The 20,154-nt window shown below is 52.9% G+C and overlaps 1 protein-coding gene across 8 annotated transcripts in view; it reads right to left on the bottom strand.

The window, feature by feature from the left end:
• Positions 1 to 4,251: 4,251 nt before the first annotated feature.
• The window catches only part of TBC1D2 (TBC1 domain family member 2), a 57,199-nt gene continuing 41,296 nt past the window's right edge, over positions 4,252 to 20,154 (bottom strand). For 3 of the 8 annotated variants that reach the window (XM_003951482.6, XM_001158356.8, XM_063788457.1), the window contains 7 exons: positions 18,423 to 18,533; positions 15,970 to 16,157; positions 13,929 to 14,405; positions 8,543 to 8,663; positions 6,734 to 6,919; positions 5,506 to 5,627; positions 4,252 to 4,842 (listed from right to left, as the gene is read on the bottom strand). In XM_003951482.6, coding sequence (XP_003951531.1) covers positions 4,635 to 4,842; positions 5,506 to 5,627; positions 6,734 to 6,919; positions 8,543 to 8,663; positions 13,929 to 14,405; positions 15,970 to 16,157; positions 18,423 to 18,533 — 1,413 coding nt within the window. In that variant the 3' untranslated portion in view covers positions 4,252 to 4,634. Of the gene's footprint in view, positions 4,843 to 5,413; positions 5,628 to 6,733; positions 6,920 to 8,542; positions 8,664 to 13,062; positions 13,279 to 13,928; positions 14,406 to 15,969; positions 16,158 to 18,422; positions 18,534 to 19,098; positions 19,187 to 19,396; positions 19,483 to 20,154 lie in introns of those variants that run through there. The other 5 variants (XR_010148893.1, XM_009456988.5, XM_016961309.4 and 2 more) reach the window with 5 other exon arrangements.

Here is a 20,154-nt window from a genome sequence, read left to right as displayed (position 1 = left end):
TTTAGGGCTTGGGCCAGCATCTCTGGTGTGGCTTTCTACCTCTGCCAATGCCACTCGCCTTGCACTCTGACATCTCTGAGCCTTTGCTCTGTCTGCAGTTCTCTTCCCAAATCATCATCTCCCTTGTCTAAACCCACTCATCCTTCCAGGCCTAGCCTTCCTAGATGTCCTATGGATGTGCCCTCCCAGGCTTGCACCTGCATCTTCCTACCCTGTGCCACGGCGGTTGGTGGCTGGGACTGTTTGGGGAACAGCTGGTTTGACAGAGACATCTCTGGGGGCTGTGGGCATATGGACCCATAAGCCAGAGGGAGACCTCTGCAATGAACCTGGGACCCTTCCTGGGGTTGCTGTGGCTGGGGAGTGTCCTCCTCTCTTGCCCCTTCCCTCCCTCTAATCCTGGTCCAGATGCAGGATTGCACACATGGGGAAACTGAGGGCACAGTGGGCATGACCTACCCAGGATCCCCTAGCTAGAAAACCACATAGCAGATCTGGTTCCAAAGTTGGGCCCATCTCCTGGCATCTTCTATTAGGCCTTAGTGTGGATTGGGATGGGCCAGGAAACCTCCCTCTTCCTTCCCAGTGCACCCACATGGCTGGCTTTGTTAATCTTCCATATATGGGTAAACATCTTGTGCAGGACCAGAACATATGTGTGTGTGTGGTGGGGGTGGGGGGCAAGTTCTCCATCTATCTGCCCCACATGGAACTTTCTGTACGATATGGCCCCATGTCCATGGGGGAGGGGGTTGAGAAAGAATGAGGAGACAGTGCCTGGGGGTTGGGGAGGGGTCTGTGTTTGGAGGATAGTAGCCTTGAACACGGGCAATCTCTGGAAGTGAGTGAGCACCTCTTATGTTAGGGGTTGTTGGGAGGGGGGCCTTCCACCTCCTTTGACCCAGTCCCTTTATTCTTAGGGATGTTGCCCCAGGGAGGTTCCCTGGGTAATTCCCTTTTCCTCTCCTTTAGAGCAGGTCGGACCACAGCTTGCTGGGGGCCTAAGGCCTGGGGAAGGCATGCTTTGAGCATGAGGTCCTGTCCCCTAGGGTGGGAAGGTGGGGCTGAGAGGGATCGGATCCTCCAGCCCTGGAAGGCAGCAGCCCCAGGGGAAGGGGGCGACAGCTGTGGTGCGGGCCAGGAACCTGACACCAGGAGTGGGCCCCAAACACCCTCCAGAAAGAGCAGGGAAGGGCAAGCAGGCGCCCCAGGGGCAGCAGCAGCAGGCACAGATGCTCTGGGGTGGGCCCACCAGTCCCTGCTCAGCCTCCTTGCCATGTGGGTATCATGCTTCTCTTGTTGTCTCTGATGAAGGGGAGAAATAGTGCTACAATCCCAGCGTGAGGCAACCATGAGGAAATTCTTCCTCTAGTTTTCCTTGGCTTAGAACTATCTTCTGAGGGTATCCCCAGGAGGCCACAGGCCAGGCATGCCCCTTCCCTAGGTCCTTGGGGAAGGTGTTCTAGGTTCCACAGGTGGATTAAGCTGGGGGAGTCCTCCCTGGCTTTGCAGTAAGGGCTCTAGGCTTGAGCATGGCTCAACCAGTGGCTGTGTCACTTTGGATAGGTTAGCTAATGTCTCTGAGCCCTGTCTACTCGTTGGTAACCTGAGCTTGGCCTGGGTGAGTTGATGCTGCAGGACAAGCAGTTCTCAATCCCAGCTCCCTGTCAGGGCCTGAGGAGGCAGTTAGCCCTGTGTCCCGTGTCCTGTGTCCCCAACCTTTCCATGTATCAGAATGCCTGGGCTCCACCACAGGCTCCAGGCATAGGACCCCAGCACCAACATTTTTAAAAAACTACTCAGGTGATTCTTTTTTTTTTTTTTTTTTTTTTTTTTGTGACAGAGTTTCGCTCTTGTTGCCCAAGCTGGAATGCAATGGCACGACCTCAGCTCAACGCAACCGCCGCCTCCCAGGTTCAAGTGATTCTCCTGCCTCAGCCTCCCGAGTAGCTGGGATTACAGGTGCCCACCACCATGCCCGGCTAATTTTTTGTATGTTTAGTAGAGACAGGGTTTCACCATGTTGGCCAGGCTGGTCTTGAACTCCTGGCCTCAAGTGATCCACCCGCCTTGGCCTCCCAAAGTCCTGGGATTACCAGCGTGAACCATGGCGCCTGGCCTACTCAGGTGATTCTCAGGTGCAGCCAGGTAGGAACCAGAGGTTACATTATGCTGGGTCAAATACAAAGTACCACCCACCCCTCTCCACAGGAGGGGAGGGAAAGAGCACAGACACTCAGCTCTGAGCAGAGCTTCTCCTCTGCCTGGGGTTGGGGGGATGTGGGGAGATGGAGGAGAGATGGAGAGGAGCAAGAGAGGGAAGAAGAAAAGGGGAGAAGAGGGGAGAAAGGAGGAAGAAGGGAAGGAGAGGAGAATGGGGAAAGAGGAAAAGGGGGATGAGGGAGGACGGGGAGGAAGGAGGGAAGGGGAGGTGGGGGAGGGGGAGGGAAGGGGAGGGAAAAAGGTAGAGGTGGGCTGCCATTTATCCAATAGCCCCTGTGCCCGTTGCCTGATTCTTTTTTGGTTGTTGTTGCTGAAGAGGGAATGTGAATTTCAAGGCTAAAGGCAGAGGGACCGCCTGGGCCAGAGCTCCCAGGCAGCCTTGGGGCTTTTGCAGGCCTCAGGGCCCTGCAGGTGGTGTTTCCTTCGTAAGAGGGCTGCTCAGGCCGGGTGTGGTGGCTCACGTTTGTAATCCCAGCACTTTGGGAGGCTGAGGCAGGCAGATCACGAGGTCAGGAGATTGAGACCATCCTGGCTAACATGGTGAAACCCTGTCTCTACTAAAAATACAAAAATTAGCTGGGCGTGGTGGCGCATACCTGTAATCCCAGCTACTCAGGAGGCTGAGGCAGGAGAATCGCTTGAACCAGGGAGTCAGAGGTTGTAGTGAGCCGAGATTGCGCCACTGCACTCCAGCCTGGCAGCAGAGGGAGGCTCCATCTCAAAAAAAAAAAAAAAAATAGGGCTGCTCGTTCCCATCGGTGGCACTTTCCTCTGTGCCAGCCTCCAGGCTCTGCACCAGTTTACCTGCTTTAGCCCTCCTGGGAGCCCCATGGGGCTGGACCTCTCATCATCCCGATGACCAACTTAGGGGCGCAGTATCTAGCTTGTCCAGCGTGCAGCTGGGACCCCCAGGCCGCCCTCATGCCACCATCACACTTCATAAACAGTTTGGTGCTGAAAGGGCCTTAGCGGATGAAAAAAATTTAGCAATGAGAAAGGCAGTCAAGCCCCAATGCAGGGTGTTCACAGAAAAGTGGAGCCCTCGGGCCAGCCAGGAGCCCACGTGGACAGGGAGGAGAGGAACCCTGAGCGTCTCCTCCCTGAGGCTGCACAGGCGGTGCAGTGTAGGGAACTGGGAGCCTGGTGGGCCAACCCCTCAAATTCACACCTGTGGGTGACAGTGGGGCTAGGGACCAGCCAGGGCCACCACGGGGCCCGTCCATGGTCCCCAGTGATGGGGAAAGTTTCCTCCCCAGCCTGGATGGGAGCCTCAGATCAGAGCCAGGAGGTTCCAGGGCAGCGTCCCCTAATCCTGGGTGGTTTTCCAGAGAGGAGGCTTCCGTGTGAGAACCCCCAGTCCTTCATACCAAAGACAGCCAACTCAAGGCTAGGCCAGCACAGACACAGGTTTTGCTGAGAAATGAGTTGCCAAAGTCACTGGTATGGCCTTGACCCCCTGCCTCGGGTGGGGACAGACTGAAGCCTCTGTTTGCTGAGGAGGGACCTGGAGGAGGCTGACGCTGGGTTGGGGCCACGGTGGGTGCTGTGACGAGCCAGCCCTGGCTTGCGCTGCAGCAGTCTCTACTTCCCACCTTCTCCCATCCTCCCAACCACCCATTTTTCAGAGGAGAGGTGACCCTCCGTGCCCCAGCCTGTGAAGTGGGCAGTGGGAGGTCACAAGTGGGGCACCTGACCCAGGGCTCTCTGCCCAACCGCCATACCAAGTTCCTGGTGGTGGTGCACAGGGGGTTTCCCTGGGATCCCCCCAAAATGGGCTGTGAGCAGAAAGGAGGGCACAGGGGCCGGGCTTTGGAAACAGGCTTCAGTACACAGAGAGCGTCCCGGAATGCAGACCCAGGCAGTATTGAAAAGGAGCTGCTACCCAGAAAGACAAAACCCTAACATCTCAGGGAACCAGGCAGGGGCTGGCCCTGCAGACGCTCACAGAAATAGCAGCCAGAGATGCCCTAGGCTGGAAGCCTGGTGGTGGCACACCCTGGCACCGTGGGCCCATCCAGGAACAACTGGTAACTGAGAACTGTTTAAGTTCCAAAGCTTATGAATGATTTCCACCATTTACATTGTTTTATATTGATATAACCTAGAGAATGTTCCAGGTTACCCTATAGAGGCAGTGCTCTTGCTTGTTTACATGCCAAAGTGCTCTGTGGAAGAGGTGACGAAAGGGTGGCATCCCTGGGTAAGTAAGTGCCTATGAAGAAGTAGCCCAACCAATGGCTTTGCAGCACACAATGTCCCAGTGGGGAAACTGAGGGCCAGAGAGGGGAAGGGACATGTCCAAGGTCACATGGTGATGGGACACCCAGGGCTGGGCCACTGGTCCGTGCCTGACCTCCAGTGGGTCTGCCAGCCAAGGGTGAGGAAGGCTGTGGGGAGGGGAGTTGGCCAAGTCAGGCTTCCCCCTCCACCTCGTCCTCGCTGGCACAGCCCTCGGACACGGCTCTGCGCCGGGATGCCTGCCTCTCCAGGTACTCCGCCTTAAGCTGCTCCAGCTCCCGCAGCTCAGCCTCCAGCCGCTCCCGGTGGACCATGCGCAGCTGCCGCAGCTGTTTCATGCGGAAGGGGTTCATGTCATTGAAGGCGATGTTCATCAGCTTCCTGGGAGGAGGGCACAATCAGCCCAGAGCACGTCACCCCACCTGGCCGGCGTTTACCCGGCTCTCCCAGACAGACATCCCCGCATTCCTTCTGCCTTTGTGGCTGAGCCCTGACCCCCGCCCTCAGGAGGAAACAATGAATAAGATGATTTCCACCCACAGAGATATGTACTGAGGCAGGAGGAAGATCAGAAGAAAGACACCTAACCCAGCAGGGAAGGGCTGGTCAGGGAAGGCTTCTTAGAGGAAGTGACCCACGTGTGAGCTGAGTTTTAAGGAATGAATAAAAGGTGACCAGGCAAAGAAGATAGTGGTGGTGGAAGTGGCAAGGAGGCATTCTAAGTAAAAGAAACTGCAAGAGCAAAAGCCCAGAGGTGGGGTTGTCCTAGGAACTCGTATAATTCTGTTTTCCAGGATCACTGGCCGTGGGTGTTCAGGGTAGGGGAAGGTGGGCAAAAAATGAAACTCCAGGGAGGCCTCAAATGCCATGTTAAGGGGGCAGACATATCACTCAGACAGTCAGACTTCCCCAAAGATTTCTAAGCTATAATATGAGCATCAGCGTCACTTACCAATCTCTACTTGGCAAACATCAGCCTCCCCTCTGCTATGTGTCCTGGGGGTGTGTGAGTGGTGGCAGTGGCAGGGGGTGGGGGTTCCTCACCGGCTGTTGGAGATGGTCTTGGTGAAGAAGCGCAGGTACTGGTAGATTTCCAGGCCATTCTGTAGCCTCAAGATCTCCTTCTCGTTGTACTTGAAAATGGCCAAGGCATAGCGAAACACCACCTGGGGGGTAGAGTGGGGGCTCAGGTAGGGCATGGGGGGCCAGGCAGGTCATCCCCGGAGGGAGGGAACCTGACAGACTTGGGCAGTATGGAAGACCCTGGACTGGCTGTGGAAGTTGAGGCCTGGAGGCACAATGTGTGGGGAAGGGCTCCAGGGGGCTGGGGGAGACTGAATACCCCGGCGGGGTGGGGGGCGCGGGGGAAGGGACGCACAGCTTGAAATCTGGGGATTGGGACAGAGTCCTGGCTCTAGCCTGTCTTGTCCCATGACTGTGGGTGAGGCACGGCCCCTGTTGAATCTCATGGAGTTAATCTGTATCTTTACGTGGGGCTTTGGCAAGAACCAGATGAAATGACAGGCCAGACGCAGTGGCTCATGCCAGTAATTCCAGCACTTTGGAAGGCTGACACGGGTGGATCACCTGAGGTCAGGAGTTCGAGACCAGCCTGGCCAACATGATGAAACCCCATCTCTACTAAAAATACAAAAATTAGCCAGGTATGGTGTTGCGTGCCTGTAATCCCAGCTACTCCGGAGGTTGAGGCAGGAGAACTGCTTGAACCTGGGAGGCAGAGGTTGCAGTGAGCGGAGATCGTGCCACTGCACTACAGCCTTGGTGACAGAGCAAGGCTCCATCTCAAAAAAAAAAAAAAAAAAAGAAAGAAAGAAATGAGAAATCTGTGGGTGCTTTGTAAACTGAGGTGTAAACTAGGGCTGAGTTGGGGGACCTGCCCAAGGTCTCTGGGCAAGGTCAGTACAGAGCTGGGTCTAGACCTGAGCTCTGATCTCTTAATCCAAGGTTTAGTCCAAACAGGAGGAAGAAAAGGAGGGCCCAGGTGACTAGGGGGCAAGGACAGCATAGGGATGTGCCTCTCTGATCATGCTCACACCTCCTCTCCACGGAAAGGAAATCCCCCAACTTCAGAGGCAGAACCACTACTTCTCATACATGCAGAGCACTTTACAGTTGACAATGCTCTCAGGAGACGTTCAACAGCCCTGACAAGTAAGCATTGTCTTCCCATTCTCCAGGGGCAGAGTCAAGACCCAGATGGGTGAAGGGACTTGCTCAGGGGCCCCCTGCCCATCCCCTGGCTGCACCCTACCTTCGTCCCCTCGTACAGGAAGGCATCCCAGACCCGAAGGAGGATGTTGCTAATGAGACTGTCCGCAAAGACCACGAGGAACCAGTTGAAGGTGACGAGGGAGAGATCCACGTGGTGCTGCCCCAGATGGGCCATCAGCCTGGGCAGCTTCTCCGAGAGCAGGTCCTGGAGCACCCGCTGGTCCACCTGGAAGCCAGCGAGAGGGCCTGTCATCTGCAGCCCCAGCGTAGGGCTGCCTCCCTCCCTGCCCAGCCTTCCTACCCAGTCAGTCCACACACAATCCTGAAGCTGCTCTGAGCAGGTCCTTTCCTGCCCAGGAGACACCTCGGGGAGCCAGGGGCCAGTCTAGCTGGGAGTCAGGTACAGCATCATATCACTCTGCTGCTCCTAACATAGGCCAGAGTCCTCTGGACTGGGGCACTGGGCTCTGCAGTGGAGCCGTGTGGGCTGGCACGTTCTCCGCCCGCTCACCTATCTGAATCCCTTGAGCCAAGCAGGAGCTCAGGGGCCAGCTGATCCTGCTGGCAGTTCAGAGACACTGGTCTCATGCCCAGGGGCCTTGGCGAAATGGAAGCTTTGTCTCTAGGCTTATATCAGCTGACACCCACAGCCCCTTCTCTATACCCAATTTGTGCCTGACACCTAAGATGCTAGGCGGATGTCTGGTCCAGGGACAGGTGTGTGTGGGAACGCATAATGTCCTGCCTCGCCGGACATCAAGGAATCTTCTCAAAGCAGGGTGCTCCTGGCGACACTGGCCAGTGACCTCTTCTTGTGACCACTGTCATGCCTCCGTCCTTGTTTCACTGGATGGGTTAACCACTCTCAGCACTGGCTCCAAGACATGGTTCTTTCGTGGTTCTCCTCCTCCCTCTGTGATGACTCCATTTTAGTTTCCCCCTGCTTTTCCTGCAACTGCTCAGTCCTCTCCTCTCACTTACGTCCTCTTCCAGGCATTAGCGTCAGCTGTGGCAAACAGCCAGTAGCTCCCCTCCTCCCTCACCCAGAACCTTGGGTCATCTACCGAGGCCAAGTGTCCAGTTCAAAACCTAAGGTAACTCCCCAAGTCTAAGATGCCACTGACCTACTGAAGGATTTATGGATGAACTGATACAATGCCAGAAATTTACTTCAAGATAAAGCAGGAGGAGCGGATGGGAGTTCAGAAGAAATAACACTGGCTCCCTGGGTTGATAACTGAAGCCAGGTAATGGACACATGGAGGTTCATTATACTATTCCCTCTATTGTTTTGAATGTGGGAAATTTTCCATAATAAAATATGGAAAAAAGGGTCATATAACACACATCAATTTCAGAGATGTTAAGATGTAAAAATTAAATATGTACATTTCCTAACTTGCCTTGCAACTAGGGCAGCCATGAAATAGTTCTGACCAGTAAACTGCAAGTAGAAATTGCTGGGTCAGGGAGCCAGCTCCTGGTGTTCACCTTCTGCTTCTCCTGGCCTAGGCCATGCCCACAGTGCTGGAGGCGATGCAGCCATTTTGTGACCAGGAGGTGATGGGTGTGAGGATGAAGGCCACATGCCAGAGATGGCAGAGCAGGGAGCTAGGAGCCTGAACCCTGCGGTACTGCCTTGTCATTCACTATCTGAGAATAATAATCCCCGATTGAAGCTGTTGTTAGGTTGGGCTTCTCTTCCATGCAGCCAAATGCACTCCCACAGTGCAGAGGGAGAAATGGAAGCCTGAGAGATTCCCAACTTTCCTGAGAGTCACAGGCTTCTAGGAACAGCTCTGGGGCACTGCCCTACATGGCTGCAAAGTCCCCTCCTGGCCCCACTTACCTGGGATGCCGTCAGCGTGTTGCAGTAGTAATCAGCGGGCATGATAGTCTCCACAATGGCCACCAGGCACCAGAAGGCGCTCTCCTCCTCCTCTAGGACCAGCAGGGCAATGGCCGCCAGCCTGGAGTAGTAGGGAAGGCCTGGAGTGATTACAGAAGCCGTGGCCCTGCCAGGCAGCACATGGCAGAGGTGGCTTCCTGGGTTCCAGGGGGAAAGTCCTTCCATGTGAGCATCAGTGCAATCCCACTCCCTAACCAGATTGGTGCTCCTGGCACCTGGGGTGAGATAAACGCTCTTTTGGGGAGGATGACCGGCAATTTCCAGAGCAATAGGGGTCACTTCAGAGCAGGGGCTCTGGAATCAGGCTGCTTGGGTAAATCCTGATCTTGCGGCTTCCTGGGTGACCTTGGGCAAGTTACTGAACCCCTGTAAGCCTCAGTCTCATAATAATCACAGGACTATTTTGAGGATGAACAGAGTTCATTCAGTGCCCCACACAGTGCCTGCCACACAGTGAGCTCTTTATAAATGTTAGCTATCCTCACCTTAGTATTCACAGGCTTTGAGACCTTGGCAAGTACACTAACCTCTCTGGGCCTTGGTTTCATGATCTGCAAAGTGAGATTAACAATATCTATCCCCCCGGGGCCAAGAGGCATCTTGAGACAGACCTACCTTGCCTCGCTCACTGCCTGGCATTTAGGAGGTGCTCAATGCACGTAGCTTTTTTTCTCCTTTACTTCCCCTCCCCGCCAAGTTAGCATAAGGCTCTAATGAAATCATGGGTAAGAAACAAACAAAAACCCACAGGGCTGAGCAGGGAAGTCTTCCTGGGATAAGTACTGTTTTCTCTACTTCTCCCATCTTCCCTGGCAGCTCTCATCCCGGGCCAATCCAATAAGGCATTTTCCAAAAATGTCTTCCAGGGACTACTGGTCTCCCAAGATGCTAGGTGAACACAAGGTTCTATATTCAAAGATATCTGGGGAATGCTGCCCATTCTAGCCCCTGAGAGGCTTATGACACACACTGTCTTAGTAAAGCCTCTGAGAAGTCCTGTGGTGACAAAACGCTGTGTGGCTGACTCTAACCCAGGGTCACCCAGGGGGTCCACAGAGCCCCTGTTGTCCATTGCACCCATGGGGTCCTAGTAGAATGAATGTTCCTCAGAGGACCCTGGGGAGATGTCGCATTAGAAAGCCTCTGACTCTCTGGTCATAACGAGCATTTAAGGAACACATTCCCTCATCCAGATATTTATGCTTCTTTGGGTTCTCTCTAGATTGGATTCATGACCTCCACCTTCTTTTGAGGCTCACAACTCTTAGAAACATGGTTGAATCTCAAAAGAAAAAAGAAATATCCCTTCTCTTTCCCCAGTAGATGGGGAAGGAATTTCTCCCAAATTTGGTTCAGATATTTGTACGAAACCTTCCTAAGTCGAAGCTTAGTGGATGAAGAGAACAGTCACAGGTCTCCTGGGAAATAGGAAGCTCCGTTCTCTCAGAGCTGGTGGACAGGGACCTCCATAGGTCACTGAGTTCAAGGATAGCAAACGTGAGATACACTGGCCTCTATTCTTTTTGTCTGTGTCCAGGGCAGACATAACTAACTGATCATGGCAGCATTCCCTTTGTCTAAGCCCATGGTAGACATATGTAATTGATCACAGTACTCTTTCCCACTGAGTCTGAAGGCTGCCTCAGAAACTCTCTCAGGACAGGGCTGCAGGTAGCTGCTTCCTACTGGTCATCTCTGGTCTAAACAAACTCCTTATTGCAGTGGTGGAAAAACCAAGGCTTAGAAAGCAGAAGTTACCTGCTCAACATTACATAGTCAGTTGGTGGCAGAGTGGAAATAGAACCCAGGGCTCCCAAAGTCTAGCCCAGTGCTCTCTCCACTCTATCCCACCCTGTTCCCCCTGAGCCTCAGAATGGCCTCAGTCTAGGGAGTTAGCTGCCAGCATTGGTTTAGACTTCAGCACATGTTAAAAACTCAGTTATCTGAGGCTGGTTGCTAGGGCTTACTAACTGCTCAGGTGTATGGCTGAATTCGAACCTAAGGCATTTAGGGCCCAGGTAGGCTTGCAAAGAAAGGAGTGTGTTGATGGGGGAAAAAACAAACCACTTTTAAAGCACTGTACTTATTTTCATAGGTTTAAAACATTTGCTCTAAATTAGCATTAGACCATCACTAAACAAGCTGGATTTGTTGCCTTAGAGGCAGGGTCTGTCATCTTGAGACATCAAACATGCAGTTCCTTTTCTTTTCTTTTCTTTTTTTGAGACAGAGACTCACTCTGTTGCCCAGGCTAGAGTGCAGTGGCATGATCATGGCTCACTGCAACCTCTGCCTCCTTATCACCTCAGCCTCCCGAGTAGCTAGAACTACAGGCATGTGCCACCACACTTGGCTAGGTTGTTAGGTTGTTTCTTGTTTTTCGTTTTTTTTATTTTTTTGTATTTTTTGACAGGGCTTTGCCATGTTGTCCAGGCTGTCTCAGACTCCTGGGCTCAAGGGATCCACCCACCTCGGCCCCTCAAAATGCGGGAATTACAGGCGTGAGCCACGGCGCCGGGCCCACACATGCAGTTCTAATGGCTACCACTAGATGGCAAAGAAGACGTATCAGGGACCTGCAGGCTTGGGTTTAGAGCCTCCAAAAGAATACGTTGCACTTGCCACATTTGAACAGGCTTTCTATTATAAGTAACTTTCTCTTTTTTTGAGATGGAGTCTTGCTCTGTCACCAGGCTGGAGTGCAGTGGTGCGATCTCGGCTCACTGCAACCTCTGCCTCCCTGGTTCAAGTGATTCTCCTGCCTCAGCCTCCTGAGGCAGCTAATTGTTGTATTTTTAGTAGAGACAAGGTTTCACCATGTTGGCCAGGATGGTCTCGATCTTTTGACCTCGTGATCCGCCCGCCTCAGCCTCCCAAAGTGCTGGGATTACAGGCGTGAGCCACCGTGCCTGGCCTATTACAAGTAACTTTCTGTTTTAAGCAGTAAATATTTACATGAATACCAATTATCTGCACTTGCATATCAAATTTAAGTAAAAATGCTATTCAGAGAAAGATATTTTAGAAAACCCGTCTGGGGACCTTCCGCCTCTCTTGGCCTCAGTTGTCCCTTCTGCGCCTCTCTGTGGCCTGTGTGCTGCCTCCTTCCACACAGGGAGAAGCTTCTCTCCTCCTATGAGGCTTATCTCAAGTGCCCCTCCTGCCATAGGATTTTTCTCTGCCCCTTTGGAGTTTTGGTTGAACTCCAAAAGCAGGTCTCGAGAAGGTTACATCTACATAGGAGAAAGGTTTCTGGGAGGCCTCAGCACAGCCTCTGACTACTGCTATTTGGAGAGAGAGCAGGTTGTAGAAAGGACTGGGTTTGGGGGCTGGGGGCGGGGGGCCAGGGTGAGCAGTTGGCTGGGTCAGCATTTGTGGTGAGACAACGGGCAGGTTCCTCAGCCTCTCAGACCCTCTCATGTCTCATCTGGGCATGGTGGCGCCAGTGAAGGTTTTTGTGAGGATTAGATGCCATCAGGTGTTAAACACCTGGCATCCAAGAGGCCCCCATTATGCTTTACTTCCTACCTGGCCTTTGTGTGAAATGCAAAAATTATTATTCATTCTGATCTCATAGCTTCCAGCTCCCTTCACAGCTATTCTTAGAAGAGGCTTTGCAGGTTTTGTTTCTTCTGGATTTTAACATGTTCAAACAAATGAGAAGTACGGGGGCTTTTGTCAGACTGTTGAATGAATGAAATTTCTACAGACCTGACCTGTGGCAGACATTTAGTGTGGCATGAAATCTGAACATATTTTCCAAGGAGGCTTCGACTGAGAGGCATTACTGTTGGAGTTTAACTCTTAATTCCCAGGAATTGTACATATACATGCTCAATTTCACCCAATTTTAGGCTGGAAATAGAGTATGAGAAATATCTACCTTTGGGAACCACTCAAATTTGAGTAAGGACACTGAATGTTGATTCTGTGTTAAATAAATGTCACACACCACCTATTCTAAAAAAAAGCAGCATGGCTTATGTAAATTTTGCTTAGGTATATGTGTGTTTAAATTAAATCGAGTGAAAACTTGCTTTGGGAAAATATTTGCAACTATGCAGCTTCTACTGAAATAGCTGGGGCTGGAGCGGGGGGATGACAGTCCCTCACAGTCTTGGAGGGGAGATAGCCCTGTGAACCAGGTGACCTCATCCCCTAACCCCAGTCCCTCCCTGCGTCCCCTACCAATTGGACCAGAAGTGGAAATTATTCCTGGCTGGGCCAATCAGATTCTTTCTTTGGGGAATTTAGAACCGGAACATGAGGGGTGGGGTGGGAAGACTCACTGAAAGGCTCAAGACTCAGGGGCTGAGGTCTCCATTCTAACAGCTTCGATGGTCCCTAAATGTCCAATGAATGAATGGACAGAGGCTGGTCTGCTGAGAGAGAAGGAAGCAGACACGCAGAATGAAGAGAGGCCAGAGGCTGTGCAGCTGCAGAGGGCAGCAGAGCAGTACCTTGGTGCTATACGAGCTCAGGTCATGGCATCCCAGGACTGTGGCATGAAGGCTGCCCCGTGGGGTTGTGCAGGGGTGCAGCCCTGCTGCAGACAGCAGCTGCCTTGGCTTCCAATGACCATCTGGTCCTCAGCTGTGTTTTCTTTTCCTGGCTTCTGTGAACTCCCCTTGTAACATTTAGAAAGTCTCTTCCCCGGGTCTTCTGCATGGGTTTCACTGAAAGCGAATGATTCCTGATCCAGAGAGTCCTGCCATATGTGAGTGGGGCCTTACCCTGTAGATTCCAGCAGGCCAAAGTTTGAGAGGCCATGTAAGTTGTACGTCCCCAAGCACAAATCAAAGGAGAGAGCAGGGACGAGGGGCCTGGAGCTCTGAGCTCTGGCCCATCTCTGTCTTGAACATGTCCTCTCACCAGCCTGTGGGTGGGGAACCTAGGCTCATGTCTCCAGGTTTGGGAGGCTCCAAAGAGAGATAGCAGTGTTCTAAAACAACGGTCCCCAACCTTTTTGGCACTAAGGACCGGTTTCATGAAAGACAATTTTTCCATGGACTGGGGTAGGGGAGGGGTGGCTTTGAAACTGCTCCACCTCAGATCATCAGGCATTAGATTCTCATAAGGAACACGTAACCTAGATCCCTCACATGTAGAGTTCACAATAGGGTTCACGCTCCTGTGAGAATCTAATGCTGCCGCTGATCTGACAGGAGGCAGAGCTCAGGTGGTAATGCTCTCTCGCCCACTGCTCACCTCCTGCTGTGCGGCCCCGTTAACAGGCCACAGATGGCTGCCTGTCCACGGTCTGAGGGTTGGGGACCTGCGCTCCAAAAGGTAAAGATCACACCTTCACTGGGCTTTGGTGGCTTACCTGTTCAGGCCCTGGCAGTAGCCGATGGTGGGGTTCTGCCAGGAGAAGGCCAGCAGCACCCGGCGGAGCTTGTCGGGGAAGCTGGAGGTGGGGCAGGTGAAGTGTTTGTTGTTGGGGAAGGTCCGGTTCAGGTCCAGCTCAATCTGGCGGGCAGCAGGGTGCTCGCGGGCCTGGCCCCGGCTCAGCAGTTCCTGGTAGCAGCCTGGAGTGTGCAGGTGCTGGACACGGAGGTGGACCAGCCACCTCCAGACACGAGGCCGGTGTTCACGGGGTACTCCTGCCCGCAGTAGCTGCTTGAGCTCGGCTGAGGGCACAAGATCGCCCAGGGCAGCCCAGCGCTCCCTCAGCGGCCGATCCACAGCCTCGAGGCCCAGCAGGTGGTGGGATCGTGACTCCAACGCCTGGATCTTGGCCAGCAGCTTCAGGTCTTCCACCTCATAGTCGGGCACCGTCAGGAAGCCGTACTCATCATACTTACTGCCAGCAAAAGTGCACGTTAGCAACACCTTGCAGAGCCCTTCCCTAGATAAGGGGTGGTGGTGACAGGGAGGACCCCAGGCCAGGTTCCTGCCCTGCCTTCACTGAGGGTTAACCACACAGCTCTGGGCAGGTCACTTCAGTTCTCCCAACCTCAGGTTGCGAATCTGTATAATGCATATAGGAATCCCTGCTCTGCCTCCTAAAGACCCAACGAGATCCTCTGTTGTAAGATGCTGGGGGCCTAGATAGTGCCTGGTACACAGTAAATGCCCAAGAGATATTTACTAATTCTATGCAAATATAAAGGACCCTCTTATTACTCCATGCAGCCTTAGGCCCAAGGAGTCCTGCAGTGTGCATACAGAACCCCACTTACCACAGCCGGTAAGCGCAGGGGTGGACGGGGAACAGACAGCACCAATGACAGACAGGTGGGACAGCTGGGGACCCATTCCAGAAGGCCTTTGATTTATTCAATGTTGACTCACCTCCACTCTGTGCCCGGCCTGCACTATCTCATTTAATCCTAATGATCCTGCAAAGCAGGTGTGTTTGCCCAAATCTTTTCTTTTTTTTTCCTTCCTTCCTTCCTTCTTTCCTTTCCTTCCTTCCTTTCCTTTCTTCCTTCCTTCCTTCCTTCCTTTCTTTTTCTTTCTTTCTTTCCCTCCCTTCCCCCCTTCCTTTCTTTTCTTTTCTTTTCAGGGCCTCACTCTGTTGCCCAGGCTGGAGTGCAGTGCTGCAATCTCAGCTCATTGCAGCTTCTACCTTCTGGGCTCAAGTGATCCTCCCACCTCAGCCTCCCGAGTAGCTGGGACTACAGGCGTGCACCACCACTCTTTTTTTTTTTTTTTTTTTTTTTTTTTTTTTTTTTTGTAGAGACAGGATTCCAATATATTGCCCAGGCTGGGCTCAAACTCCTGGCCTCAAGCAATCTGCCCATCTCAGCCTCCCAAAGTGCTGGAATTACAGGCGTGAGCCACTGTGCCCAGCTCTTTGCACATATCTTATGGAGGCTGAGTACGAGGCTCAGAAAGGTAAAGGGAATTGTCACACGGTGAGAGGGCCAGGGCTGGCTCCAATGCTCGAGCTCCTGCCACTGGACTACTCAGCCTCCAGGGGCCTTCGAGCATAGCCACCCTCCTTTCTGTTATATTTAACTGCCCACGTCCACTGTGCTCAGCAAGGGCTTGGTGCAGAGGAGATGGCCTGCTTGTCTCCCCTCGTCCCCTCTCTGACAGGCACATCTGGGAGGCAGCCACATTTAGGAGGCAGCCTAGATAAAAGGAAAGCATGGGGCTCTGGAGGCAGCCTAGATAAACGGAAAGCATGGGGCTCTGGAGGCAGCCTGTGCCGCAAATGTACTATAGGGCCATGGCAGGGGGCTGCCTCCTCTGAGCGTGAACCATCTCAGCTGCAGCCGCACACTAATGCATGTGAATGAAGATCAGAGGAGGTAGTGCTGTGTAGGACTTGTACATGGTTGGCAGGACCTGGCAGCAAGGCAGCTGGGGAGGAGCCGCCAGCTCACATAGACCAGCCCTTCCTGGGCCGCCAGGCTCACCTGATGGGGCTCAGCTCGATGCTGTCAGATGAGGCCTCCCCAGCTTCCCACTGCAGCGCCTCCTGGACAAGCTGCCTCAGCAGCTCTGAGCACTCGCTGGCTTCGTCCCCCAGGGCCTCCTGCAGCCTTCTCAGACCGGCCAGGTACTTGCTTTCCACCTGGCAGTTTCTGGCTTGGAGGTAGGCGCACTGCAAACAGGGAAAGGCTGGTCAGGCTACCGGCTGGGAGCTGGGCCGCCCCAGAGGCCTGAGGCCTGAACAGCTTTAGGCAGCACAGCCCTTCCAGCTCTCATCTGCCCCACTCCCAACTCCCAGACCCTCGTATAAGGGAAAGGAGATGGGCCCTGAGGCCAGTGGTTTACAGCAAGGCAGGCAAGAGAGGCCCAGGCCCAGGTTGGAGCTGGTTCAGAAGAAAGAGGAGAGGGGTGTGCAGAGACAGCACAGGCTCTTACACAGCTTACAGTCCCATCCTGGTTCAGCCACTGCTAGCTGGGTGGTCTGTGGCAAGTTACTTAACCTTTCTGTGCCTTAACTTCTTCATCTGTAAAATGAGGATCATACAGAGTCTGCCTCAGGATTTGGGTGAGGATCAGATGAGCGGATGTGTATAAAGCCCTTCCCAGGGTGCCTGGCACAGAGCAAGCTCTGCAGGTGGTATGACTGAACAGCGCCCAGGGGATGGACACTGCCCTCATGCCCTCTGCTGCTGCCACCTAGGCTCTTTCTGTTCCTCCAACACACACCCCTCCCACTTCACAGCCCTCCTGCACCCTCTTCCCTTGCTTGGGACACTCCCCACAACCCTACCTCGCCTTGAACTTTTGTGTTTACATTTATACAAGCTGGGTGGTGCTAGGCAAGTCAGGCAAGTTCCTTGTTTTCCATTTTTGTGAGATGGGGACAGTGAAAGTCCACTCATAGCACTGCCATGATCTCTGGGCCACCCCGAATCCTATCTCATCCTGGGGTGGCAGCAGGGGAACAATTCTGTTGCACCCTTGCCCGGTCGCCACCTCCAAACACTTGCCGGGCACCAGCTCCAAGCCATCCTCTGTGCCTGTTCTTCTACCTATCCCACCTGGTGCCCACCTCTGTTGCCTGGGCTGCTTCCTGAGTCCCATCGTTAACACCTGTTTCAGGGATTCCTTTTTTTTTTTTTTCCTGAGAGAGTCTCGCTCTGTCACCCAAGCTGCAGTGCAGTGGCATGATCTTGGCTCACTGCAACCTCTACCTCTGGGGTTCAAATGATTCTCGTGCCTCAGCCTCCTGAGTAGCTGGGATTACAGGTGTGCACCACCACGCCCAGCTAATTTTTGTATTTTTGGTAGAGGCGGGGCTTCACCATGTTGCCCAGGCTGGTCTTGAACTCTGGCCCCAAGGGATCCACCTGCCTCGGCCTCCCAAAGTGCTGGGATTACAGGCCTGTGCCACCGCACCTGGCCCCTTCTCAGGGATTTCTGCTGCTGATTCCAAACAATCTCCCTACTTCCAGGCCCACCTTCTCAAGCCCACCCTCCTGAGCAGTCACAGCAGTCTTCTTGGAACAGGAACAGAAGTCTGATTGAGGACTTCTCCACTCAGAATCCTTCAGCTCCCCAGTTTCCTTGGAGTAAACTCCAAACTCCTCAACTCCAGCCTCATGTCTCACTCTCCCTAGCCCTGCCCCTCACCTCTCAGACCACACGTCTTTACTATGCTGTCTCTTTTCCTGGAAGGTCCTTCTCCACTGCTTGCCTGGATAACATTAACTCATCCTTAGGACTCAATTCAGAAGGTACCTCCTCCAGGAAGCCCTCCCTGACTTTCCTTCCTCCCTTTGGGCCCCCAAGAATCCCACAAGCCCAAGTGCATCTTTTTTTTTTTTTTGAGACAGAGTCTTGCTCTGTTGCCCAGGCTGGAGTGCAGTGGCGCGATCTCGGCTCACTGCAAGCTCCGCCTCCCAGGTTCACGCCATTCTCCTGCCTCAGCCTCCCGGGTGGCCGGGACTGCAGGCGCCCGCCACCATGCCCGGCTAATTTTTTTTTGTATATTTAGTAGAGATGGGGTTTCACCGTGTTGGCCAGGATGGTCTCAATCTCCTGACCTTGTGATCCGCCTGCCTCCGCCTCCTAAAGTGCTGGGATTACAGGTGTGAGCCACCACGCCTGGCCCCAAGTACATCTTGATTGTGTTACACTCCCTCACTAGTCTATACCCTCCTTGTAGGCAGGAACCAGCCTTATTGGTCTTGATGTCCCTACCCCACAGCTACTCAGTGAACGCTGCTGAACAAATGACTCAATCCCCAGACCACAGGGGTCTGGAGAAGAACCTGATATGGGCCCTGCTCACAAGGGGTCAGTTCAGAGGGAGAGGGGCAGACAGGAAATGAGGAAAGTGAGACGGAGTGGGCAGCATGGGGACCAGCAGAGGGGCCAGGGATGGAGACGGCTGGAATAGGGCCCCACCCCGCACCTTCGTCAGAAGGGCCTTCTCCTTCTCAGCCACCTTTCTCCAGATCTTTGTGACCTGGTGGATCTCGGAGTTGAGGAAGCAGTTCTGGGTCCGGTAAGCTTCCATGTCATCCTGGAGAAGAGAGCAAAATATGTTATCAGTTGGACATAAACATCTCCCTGGTCCTGGGGAGTCACACCCTCAAATGAGCCCCCAAAGCTTCTTTTCCTTAGAAATTTCCAATAATGGCAACAGAAGAGGAAGTCTGAAAGAAAAATAAAATACTCATAGCACCCTTCTCTATTCCTGATGTCAGCATGATGTGGTAAAGGGACCAGTAGGTCTGAATTTAAGTCCTGGCTGATGTTCTGGCTGGAGGCCTCAGGCAGGCCACTGAACCACTCTGACCCTCTGTTTCCTCATCTGTAAAAGGGGCAAATACCAACTAACCTACTGGGCAGTTGGGAGACTAAGTGAGATAATGTGTGACAACACTAAGTACAGGGACCAAAACATAGCAAGTGCTCAAGTAGTGTTTGTTTTTAAAATCAACATATTTTATCATATATTTACAATCATACTGTAAAATTAACTCAGTGTCACTTTGTAAAACCTTTCAATGTTGCTACATAAGCTTCCCAGTGATCATTTTTAACCTCTGGTGATGATTCTATTGGGTGAATTTACCAGAACTTACTCATAATCCTTTTCCTGTCATTTTTTAATTTGAACCTGGGGTGTTTGCAGTTGGTTTTTGATTATGAATAATGCTGTGATGAACATCTCTGAGTTTTTCTTTTGCAAGTTGCCCATCTGGTGGAGGGAATGAGCTCCCTGCTGCTGGGGCATACAAGGAGAAGCCAGACAAGCACTGGGAAGGTTCAAGCAAGGACCTGAGCCTCAGAGAAGGATCAGCTATAGCAGTGGCTCTCAATTCTGCTGGGATGGACATTACAGAAGCCGTTCAGTCACGTAACACATTCTTAGAGCTATACCTCACAATTCCAGGGTATTTACTGGCTGAAACTCAGGCCCTTTCTCTCCCATTGATGTATGGGCTGGAGGTGAGTGCAAGCGATGCTGCAGCAAGGATGACTCCGACATGGCCAGGTTGATTTGGAAATGAAGAACATCACATGTGCAAGCGATGCTGCAGCAAGGATGACTCCGACGTGGCCAGATTGATTTGGAAATGAAGAACATCACATGTGCAAGCGATGCTGCAGCAAGGATGACTCCGACGTGGCCAGGTTGATTTGGAAATGAAGAACATCACATGTGTAAGCGATGCTGCAGCAAGGATGACTCCGACGTGGCCAGATTGATTTGGAAATGAAGAACATCACATGTGCAAGTGATGCTGCAGCAAGGATGACTCCGACGTGGCCAGGTTGATTTAGAAATGAAGAACATCACATGTGCAAGCGATGCTGCAGCAAGGATGACTCCGACGTGGCCAGGTTGATTTGGAAATGAAGAACATCACATGTGCAAGCGATGCTGCAGCAAGGATGACTCCGACATGGCCAGATTGATTTGGAAATGAAGAACATCACATGTAGTTTGGGGCACATCCTCATCAGGGTCACATGTGCACAGCCCACAGGTGGTCCTGGCCCTCCCTGGGTGGGTCTTCACTCTGGCCAAGATGATCTCCAAGGTCTCCCCAGGCTGGAAGCTCCGATGCATGCCCAGGGGCTGCTGCCCTCCGCCCAGAGCCTGACACACTAGAAGGGCCTCTGCTCCCAGGGGA

Source organism: Pan troglodytes, chromosome 11 (genome assembly GCF_028858775.2).
Source record: "Pan troglodytes isolate AG18354 chromosome 11, NHGRI_mPanTro3-v2.0_pri, whole genome shotgun sequence".
In the NCBI taxonomy this organism is placed as follows: Eukaryota; Metazoa; Chordata; class Mammalia; order Primates; family Hominidae; genus Pan; species Pan troglodytes.
The sequence above is the reverse complement of the archived record's forward strand: the minus strand, read 5'-3'. Positions and strand labels throughout refer to the sequence as shown.